The sequence below is a fragment of the Natator depressus genome, chromosome 1 (assembly GCF_965152275.1).
Source record: "Natator depressus isolate rNatDep1 chromosome 1, rNatDep2.hap1, whole genome shotgun sequence".
Taxonomy (NCBI): domain Eukaryota; kingdom Metazoa; phylum Chordata; order Testudines; family Cheloniidae; genus Natator; species Natator depressus.
The window spans coordinates 81,202,275-81,212,289 of record NC_134234.1 but is presented as its reverse complement, the minus strand read 5'-3'; the positions used below and the strand labels follow the sequence as shown (position 1 = coordinate 81,212,289).

Below are 10,015 nucleotides of genomic sequence, written 5' to 3'. Positions count from 1 at the left end.
ATTTTGGCAATTGAACAGATCTCAGAGCGCCTTTAGATTTAACTTCCGATCGACCTTCTCCCCCGCTACAAGCCCCTCTCTGGGTCGTTTCTTATGTAAAGGTAGCTAGGGACAGACACAGTAGGTATGCTGTCAGGAAGCTCAATCAAAGGGAGATGGAGCAGACAGTGTTCCATTGTCTGTCTGTATTATATATGTGTGTGTAATATATATGTTAAAAAATTAGCAATACATTTACCGATGGTGCTTAAATGATGCTGAGGTGTAATGTGATCTGGAGACTTTTATACTGCAGGCCCTTCCCGGTGTGTTTTTGAATTAGCCTATATCACTTAAAAATAGGAACCAGAAACTTTACCAGAGTCAGCTAGAACGGCAGTATTTGCTACTGGACCCCGAGCTAGCTCCTCCAGCCCCGTTGTTCTCCCGAAAGGGGACGTTCTGAATTACCTTGGGACCTAACTCACAATCAAGAGTTTCCATTTTTAATATGACAACATTCTACACTTTGGCTGCAAAAGCAATTATGGCAGCTTGTACATCAGTAATTAGCAGGTCTTTGCTGATGTAAGGAAAATCCTCATTAGGACATGGAAATACTTTTTGTGCATTCATCCATAGGGCTTTTTTTTTAAAGAAAGGTAGGTTAGTTTAATCGTCTAAAGGGAGAATAGCTTTTCTACTAAATGGGATATTGACTTTCAGTAAACTTTACCAAATAACAGTACCCTGGGCTTTCTTTTAGTGCTACCACCAACACGCAGGGAAATTTTAGGGCGGAGCAAATAAAAAGTCAGTCTAATTCTTGAAGTAAAACTACACCAGAGATTAATACAGGCTGCTCTATAAACCCCTAAATGACTTTTTTTAAAAGTCAGAATATACAGCAAAGTATGATGCGACGTTAGAGTTTAATATCCCAAGCTTTAGTATATTCATCTTTTGGGAATCCTAAAAAGGCAAATCAAATACAATGGGTTACAGTAATTAATTTATAAATCGTTTTACTGTGGGAATAAGGGGTTTACTTTATTAGCTCTCGGGATAGGCAGTGCAGTCAATTAAGGAAATCTGCCTATTTCTTACATTTGAAACAGGAGAAAACTACCGGAGACAAGTAAATGCATTCTATAGCTATAGATAGATATATGTGCGTCCCTTTAGCGAGTATGTTTGTCCATAAAAGTGGAGCTACAGCATGGTCATATCGCCAGTGAACTCATGCTCGGAGCTTGCAAGTTTATTACCATCAGTATTCATGAGACTGGAAGTACCCACTAGGAATAGGAATAACAGCGAATATTACAATAAAATAAAATATATTGCCAGGCCCCGGAGATGTCCATACCTCTGCGATCCGAGAGAGACTGACTGACTGACTTTGTGTGTGGTTAGGTATGTGTATTTGCAGGTGTAGCCTGGGGCTGTATTGGTGACTGTCAGAGAAACTGGAAAACGAAGAAGAGAAAGAGGTGCACTGAGGGCTGAACAACAACTCAGCCTAGACGTATTTGCTCACAAAGCCAGCAGAGAGAGGAGTGAAATCTGAAGTGCAAAACACCACAATCGGCTGGATCCTGCGCCCATTGAAAAAAATGGTAGTTTTGCCATTTATCTCAGTGGAAGCAGGATCGGGCTCATTATAGGCTTTCTCTTTTAAAAAGTATCTGAGGGACCGAAAGAGGATTGTGCTTTAAAACCATCCCTTTGAAACGTTCTCTCTTCCTCCCAGCCCTCCACTCCCGCCCCACTCTTCACAAACGTGTCCAAAGTACTGCGAACGAGGTTTGGTTTATCTTTTGAGTCAGCCATTTGTTTTTTGATTATACCCGAGGAGCCACGGAGACTCAAATAATTGATGAGACTAAAACAAGTGTGAAAGTCCTCGCCTCTCTCTACCTTCCACTCCCGCTCTTGGCCTCTGTTAGAGACAGATCAGAGAAGAGTTGATTGAGTCTTAAACTTTGAAACTATGTTCAATGCCTGAAGACTCCAACAGAATAAAAAGAAGGGCAGGACAAAAAACTGGCCACAGAACATTATCCAAACCCGAATTACCGGATGTACATTAGCAGGCAGGGCCGAGGTATCAGCCCTAAATTCAGTTGTCTTTTACAGATTCGGGAACCGACAAACTTGAGTGAATGAGGCATGAGGCAGCATGGGGCCCCGTATCAATGGGGAACTGTCCAGCACAAAAAAGCTCCTGAAAAACATGATGTCGAGTACCTGCGAGATATTTGCTCATAACACACTCCCCACCTACTGCATGGGATTTTTGCACAATAAATATGCCCAAGACTATTTGTAACAAAAGAGTGCACTATAACTAGCCTGCAATGCATGTGGATACATCTACAGCCAGGTAGAAGTTGTACTTCTATTGGTGTTTGCCAATCTGAGTAAATCAACGGGCGTTATATTGACATACTGCCCAGACATACTGTCCATTTCCCCTGCTCCTGCGCTAGGTTGTTACCGCTCCAGGAAGACCTGTTACAGGGAGAACACAAACCATTGGCTTCGAACAGATGTTAAAGGTGGCGATGGCAGCGGTGGGGGAGGGATAGCTCAGTGGTTTGAGCATTGGCCTGCTAAACCCACGGTTGTGAGTTCAATCCTTGAGGGGCCATTTAGGGATCTGGGGCAAAAATTGGGGATTGGCCCTGCTTTGAGCAGGGTATTGGACTAGATGACCTCGTGAGGTCCCTTCCAACACTGATATTCTATGAGTCTATGAAAACCAGTCCTAACATTAAAACCCTTAATAATATTCCTCTGGGGCTAAAAAGAGTGAGATGATGAAGTTGCAGGAATACAAAGTCAAGGCTGAGCTTTCCGAAGTAAAGGGAAATAAATGGACCAAAAGACCAATGGATTGCTGGTCTACCTGGTAAACTTTAAAGCAAAAGCTGCCCCAAATCAACGTCTTCTATATACTTTTTCACCCAGGGCAGATATACCCAAGGCTACATTCTCTACTTATAACTGTGAATAAACGTATTGGTTTGTGGCAACCCAAGTTGGCCTGCTACAATGCAGGCGCCATCTAGAAGTGGTGCAATCGCTACCACGTGTCAGTCTTTCCCAACCAGCTAAAACCGAAGGGTGATATTATTGACACTACGGGCCTTCTGACTAATGGTCGAAAGCTCATGGAAGGCTGCTGTAGAGGTAAGAAGTTAAGGGTTTACAACTAGGAGCCCGGAATCCGCGGTGTGATGAGCAGCCTCAGAATTTGTAGCCGGAGAGAGAAGAGTCCGTGGCTCTGGCTCATGTACAGATTTCATCATTTCTAGTGGACTCTCGCCTAGTGTGCCAGTTCCTAACCGCCACCACCACCTTCCTCTAGGCACAGGTTCTCTCCTTTCTCCCGCACGCCCTTAAAAAAAGCCACTGTAACTGATGAGTATAAGAAATAGAACCACTAAACACGTGTGGGCCGAGCATATCTACCTGTTTGTCACTATATCCATTTGTGTGTGCGGTTGGATCTGGAGAACATACTACATGATATCTTGGCTTGCGAGAAGGGGAAAAAGTAAGCCCATGGAATAATCCATAGACAAAACATGCCATTTTCTCCTTCTTTTATCATCACTTGAACAATCTTCATTAACACTGAGTGTTCCCTCTACCGATGTACACTGGTGAGTTTACTTGGCCAGCGTTCTGGCTAACCAGATACATTTGTCCAGCTCTGAGTGTCTCCATCTTCAGCGTCAGGTCAGAAGCCCATTGTCTTTCTATGGCTGATTGGTTTACTGTTATATCTATTCTATTGGCAAAGGAATGTGGGTTGTTTTGCATCGGGCTCCAGCACGCATTTTCACCTCGAAACAATGTATCAAATGCACCATTTCCCCGTGTGCTGATCCTCAATTTATAAAACATGGCAGCTCAAAAAGCTACGGTAATTAATGAATCGTTAATAAAAGCATGTCAGTTATCATTTTGTTCCTCTTAAACAATTATTTCGATACAGGCTTCCCCCCTTAAAACCAGAATGTGTCAGTTTCTAGTTCATCCCCCTCCTAGATAAAGTTGCATTCAGCAGTCCCTGGGGAGACAATAATGGATGGAGACCGGCTCCCTCTCGCATCCTTTTCTTTCTTTCTTTCTTTCTTTCTTTCTTTCTTTCTTTCTTTCTTTCTTTCTTTCTTTCTTCCTGGCTGGATGAGAAACTGGAGAAAGCCATATGATGACAAATGTGGACTTTACTTGGGATTTTAATATGTACTTTGTATGTATGTGTGTTTGAGGGGGGTATATGTGTATATGCATAGTATACGAATATGTATATATGTACATAGACGAATCTCAATGCATGAGAGATACAGCTATTCCGACACTCTTTAAGGGTGGCACATGGCAGATCGGTTATCAGATCACTGCCTCAAACAAACACCCGGCTGCTTTTTCCTGGTGCCTGTCTTTAGCACTCCTGGAGCAGACGTGATAACATCTGGGCTATCACCCAGGGTTATCATTAGAGTGCCCCAGTGGACTGGCTTCACCTGTGTTGTTCCCTTCGGATTCAAATTAATCCCAGTTGTTGATCATAAACGTGAGAGACACATTTACAGGTTGATTAATTAAAGGGTTTGGCTGCCACCGGTTTTAACTACATACAGTTAATTTGAGAATTCCACTCTAAAAAAGATCGGGCCATAACCCAAAATATTAGTCATCAATATATTTGTGAATCTTTACTCTATTCTTTCTTCCTAACCGTTTCAGCTAAATGCAACACTAAAACTGGGAAGAAACACAGACAAAAAATAATTGCAACAATGTTATTTTCCAGCCTCTTCCTCCTTTTCCTTTCTGCAGTAATGTCTATAAAGGCGATTCAGACTAGCTTCCCTGTGTTCTCTCTTCACAAAAGAAACCAAACTACCCGTAGTTTTAAAAATAAAAAGGCTTTGTGATTATTTTATGCTTCAAGTCATGCCGGAGTGAGACGTGGGTTTTCACACGATTAAAGAAGAGAGATTTTACAGGCTGCAAAAAAGGAAACGCACAATTTCATTTCAACAGTGTTTCCCATGTAGAAAGCACATGCTCCTTGTGGGCTAAGTGGCTGTCACTAGCGGTGCCTGACACAATAATATTTGCAACAAAACTAGATGGGGAGGGGGGAATGAAATTATATGGAAATCAATAGACCCTGACTGCTTCAAACCAATGTCTGTCACAATGATTATTCTCAAGGAGCCTATTTAGAATTCTTAAAAGTAACAGGCTTACGCTGGAAAACTGTCACTTTCTGTGTTAAGAGTCCTCAGCACAGGGACGTACACGTCTCTCTGAAGGACTACACAGGAGCACAGGAAATTAACACCTCTTTCGCTACAATCCAGTTATTATTTTAAATAATGATAACTATATGTAATTAGACACCACGTATAAGCCAAGTACGAAATCAGATATGGACATTACAAGTACCAGCACCTAAGCATGCACAAACTCAGAGAGAGCTATGTAGTCATGCTTACTGCATTGTATTGCATGTGAGATCTGGGCATGTATACATGTACGTATATTAGACGGAGATGCACGTGCAGGCACAGAGTGCACAGATGCGCGCGTTGGTGTCTCTGTGTCCGATTAGAAAGGCGAGCAATGCGCATGTGTTGCAGCTACAGGTGTAGCACCTGCACTGTCCTTCCATCCTGGTGGTCATTATAAGAGCAGCTCTCAAACTCCGGCACCGCCTAGCCGGGCAAACGCGCAAGGAGATGCAACAAGGCGCAGGGAGGGAGAGAGCGGGAGGGCGGGAGGAGGAGGCAGGGGGAGACAGCTGATGTCTATCAAAGCCGGAGCGCCCAGCTCTCGCGAGAGGGTCCGTAGCCACGAGATGTGGGGCTCAGGTGTAAGCGGAGCGCATCTCAGCCCAGCGCTAGGATAGAGCAGACAGATAAGTGAGACCGAGAGGGCTGGAGGGAGTCTCACTGTGCGGTCCTAGGGAGCTCCAAGAAACAGCGGCACCAGCAGTGGGATCTGCCGCTGCACCCTCATCCCCGGCAGCAGGAGAGCGCCCGGAGAGCACTTTTCCCCTTACTTCAGGAGTGTTTGTGGATTTACATGCCAAGCCTTCAAGATGATGTCCATGAACAGCAAACAGCCGCATTTTGCCATGCATCCCACCCTCCCTGAACACAAGTACCCCTCGCTGCACTCCAGCTCGGAAGCAATAAGAAGAGCCTGTCTACCAACTCCGCCGGTAAGGGGCAAGCCGCTGCATCTCTCTCTCTCTCTCTGTCTCTTTCTCTCTCTCTCCCCCTGTATACTGCATGTATGTGCACTAATAAAAAAACCGCTGCGAGGCACATTTTGACAAGCGGCGCTTAATGTTTTTTTCATGTCCTCCTCTGCAATCATCTGAGCGCCTGTGATCTTTTTTGAAAGCGGTGTTCACGCGAGTCTCCGACTTCCTCCACTTTCGGTATTAATTTTTATGACTCGGCCTCTGAAAGGAATGTTCTGTATGCGCGCTGGTGTTTGACACAATTCCCCAGCTGAGAGTTACATATCCATTTCTTCTTCTCCCTTCTTTTCTTTTTCTTTGCCCCCTCCCCCCGCTTTCTGGTTCCCTCCTCTCTCTGCTCCCTTCTTTGCTGCTCTCCTCCACTCCTTGCCCGGCTTCCTCCTCTCTTTTTTCCCACCTTCCTCCTCTCTTTATTTTCTCTTTTACTCCCACTCCCGGGTCTCTCCCTTTTATTCGCCCCTCTCTCGGCTCCCCCATTTCCTCACTCCCCCTCACCTTGGGCTCCCCTGTGGGCTCCCCTCTCTTTTCCCTCCCTCTCTGGCTTGCTCCCCCCTTTCCCTTCCCTCCTGCCCTGTCTCCCCCACTATATCTCCCCATCTGCCCCTGCTTTCCCCACCCTCCACTTTCCTCTCTTCTCTCTGCCCCACTTCGCCTCCCCTCTCTCATCGGCGTTTACCCCCTCCCGCGTCTCTCTCCCATCCCACTCCCCTCCTCTCTGACCCCCTTTCTGCCCCCCTATGCTCCCCCCTTTTGTGTCGATTGCAGTTGCAGAGCAATATCTTCGCCAGCCTGGATGAGACCCTGCTGGCCCGGGCCGAGGCTCTGGCGGCCGTCGACATCGCCGTGTCCCAGGGCAAGAGCCACCCCTTCAAGCCGGACGCCACCTACCACACCATGAACAGCGTGCCGTGCACTTCCACCTCCACCGTGCCGCTGGCGCACCACCACCACCACCACCACCATCACCACCAGGCGCTGGAGCCCGGGGACCTGCTGGACCACATCACCTCCCCGTCGCTGGCGCTCATGGCCGGCGGCGGGGGGCACGAAGGGGCCGGCGGGGGCGGCGGCGGTGGCGGCGGCGGAGGAGGTGGAGGGGGAGGAGGCGGCGGCGGCGGGGGGGGTTTGATCTCCACCTCGGCCCACCCCCACTCGCACATGCACGGCCTGGGCCACCTGTCGCACCCGGCCGCCATGAACATGTCCTCGGGCCTGCCCCACCCGGGGCTGGTGGCCGCTCACCACGGCGCGGCGGGGCAGGTGGCCTCGGCGGTGGTGGGGGCGGCCGGCCTGGCCTCCATCTGCGACTCGGACACGGACCCCCGCGAGCTGGAGGCCTTCGCCGAGCGCTTCAAGCAGCGGCGGATCAAGCTGGGCGTGACCCAGGCCGACGTGGGCTCGGCCCTGGCCAACCTGAAGATCCCCGGCGTGGGCTCGCTGAGCCAGAGCACCATCTGCCGCTTCGAGTCGCTCACCCTGTCCCACAACAACATGATCGCGCTCAAGCCCATCCTGCAGGCCTGGCTGGAGGAGGCCGAGGGCGCCCAGCGCGAGAAAATGAACAAGCCCGAGCTCTTCAACGGGGGCGAGAAGAAGCGCAAGCGGACTTCCATCGCCGCCCCGGAGAAGCGCTCCCTGGAGGCGTACTTCGCCGTGCAGCCCCGGCCCTCCTCCGAGAAGATCGCCGCCATCGCCGAGAAATTGGACCTGAAAAAGAACGTGGTGCGGGTTTGGTTTTGCAACCAGAGACAGAAGCAAAAAAGGATGAAATTTTCCGCCACCTACTAAGCAAACCAACAAAACCAACGCGCCAAGTTTCCATCCCCTGGAGTGTGGGCCAAGGGAGGGGACCGAGGGGGGGGACTGTTGGGGGACTGGGAGTGAAGGGAGGGAGATTGCGGGGGGGGGGGGTGCGAGTGGGAGGGGAGATTGTGGAAAGGACGAGCGGGCTGGAGGAACCAGTGGACTTCTTGTTTGACCAGAGACACTCTCAAAATCTCCTGGGGACCAGGGAACAATGTAGGGGAGAGAAAACAACAACAACAAAAACAACAAACTTCTAAAGGAAAATAAAAGAGAACAACAAGAAGAAGAGCAAAAGTAAATGCTCTAGAAATCCATGGGGGGCACTTCTGCAGGCTGATCGCCCCCTTTACAGGAAGAGAGCGCGAGAACAACCCAAGCGTAAACACACAGAGACACACACAAAACTTACAAATAAATACATTAAAAAAAAAAACCCTAAGTCACCAATTTTAAAAGGAAAAAAAACAAACCACAACCCAGAAGGTGAAACTATTGGTGATGATGCTCATTGTTTTTGTTTGGGTCTCTTTTTGTTCTTTTGTTTTTAACTATGTTTTTTATGCGGCTTCGTGATGGTTCTTCTCTGTGTGACTGCGGGTTTGGAGAGGGGTGTTTTTGCAGTTCCCAAGTCGGTTCGGTGCCTGGGGGGATGTGGTGGGGGGAAAGAGAAAGAGATTCTGGCCCTTGTTTCACAAACACTAGCTAGCTAAGAGTGAATGCTCAATCACTGGCTTTATACTCCGGGAAATTTCCCCCTTCTTCTGCCCTCACTCTGCTAGGGAAGCCAACCATTTTTATAACGAGCTATATAAAAAGTTACTTGCCCCTTTGTTCCTTTTCCTCCCTGTGTGTGCTTTGTGTTTATATCTAGGAGAGAGATCCATATCTCTATAGAGATACATCTAGCTAGAGATACAATGCATACGTTAGCTGTTATACTGCACTGGCTGCCCTGTTAACGTTAGAAGAAAACATGCGCTGAGTCATTAAGTCTCGGGGTTAAATGTGTCCTTCCCCTCTGGCATCTCTTCCAAATCTGTTGGAGAGGTTTAGCGGATTGCGGTGGTAGAAGGTTTCCTGTTAGTAACAGGGTTTATTTTACTAAGTAGGCAAGCGAAATCACCAATATAAAGAGGCAGGATTTGAAACGACATTTACTTCTGCGGGGTCTGCATGTTGAGGGGGAAAACATTTGGGTTTAAAAATCGTTTATTGTAAATAATAAACGTTAGGTAGAGGAATTGTTTTGTATGGTTACATTTGCACTATTCACGGTCTCCCAAATTGGAAAGCAAAACAATTATTCCGTATTATTAAAGATAAAGGTGCATTATATCTCGGAGATTGGGGGGCGAGGGGGGAAAGAGAGATGGCCAGAGCTCGTTGGATAAAATACCAGCTGTGTGCAAAAGACATTCACTGGGTCTGGTGTTATTGGAAAGGCTTTAAAAACAAGGCATTTCTGAAAAGAAAACACCCCGCTGTTTAAAACAAACAAACAAAGACTGAAACCATTCATGACCTAAAAAAGGCACAGAAAGATCCCTGATAAGGTCTCGCTATTATTTATTTATTTATTTATTTGATTATTTAATTATTTTGTGTATCATTGTTTGCAGCGCAAACATTCTATGCATTTTGAAACTGAGCACTAAAAATAGAGTAGCTTCTGGTAGAACCTTTTGTGGATGGTGTAATTGCACAGTTTATTGCCTGTTTTCACCGAAAACACAAACATTCTTGTCACGTTCTTGTATTTAGATTTTTTTTAAAAGGAAGAAGATTGTAAATATTTTCGTTAATGCAACACACACATACACAAAAAATGGTTACAAACTGCAACCACGTGTGGATCCTGAAATGTCTCACTGAATTATCTACCTGTCCATGTATGTTTGCTGAGCTTTCTCCTTGGTTGTGTCTTTACTATATTACTTT

At 46.9% G+C, this 10,015-nt stretch overlaps 1 protein-coding gene across 1 annotated transcript; it reads left to right on the top strand.

The window, feature by feature from the left end:
- Nucleotides 1-5,822: 5,822 nt before the first annotated feature.
- Nucleotides 5,823-8,094, top strand: POU4F1 (POU class 4 homeobox 1). The gene is made up of 2 exons (XM_074944288.1): nt 5,823-6,226; nt 7,037-8,094. The coding sequence occupies exons 1-2, from the start codon at nt 6,104-6,106 to the stop codon at nt 8,057-8,059; spliced, it is 1,146 nt and encodes a 381-aa protein (XP_074800389.1). The 5' UTR covers nt 5,823-6,103; the 3' UTR covers nt 8,060-8,094.
- The last annotated feature ends 1,921 nt before the right edge of the window (nt 8,095-10,015 follow it).

Coding starts and splice junctions, on each gene's coding strand:
- POU4F1 (XM_074944288.1), top strand. CDS start 6,104: ATGATGTCCATGAACAGCAAACAGCCGCATTTTGCCATGCATCCCACC. Junction 6,227..7,036: donor CCTGTCTACCAACTCCGCCG/GTAAGGGGCAAG, acceptor TGTCGATTGCAG/TTGCAGAGCAATATCTTCGC.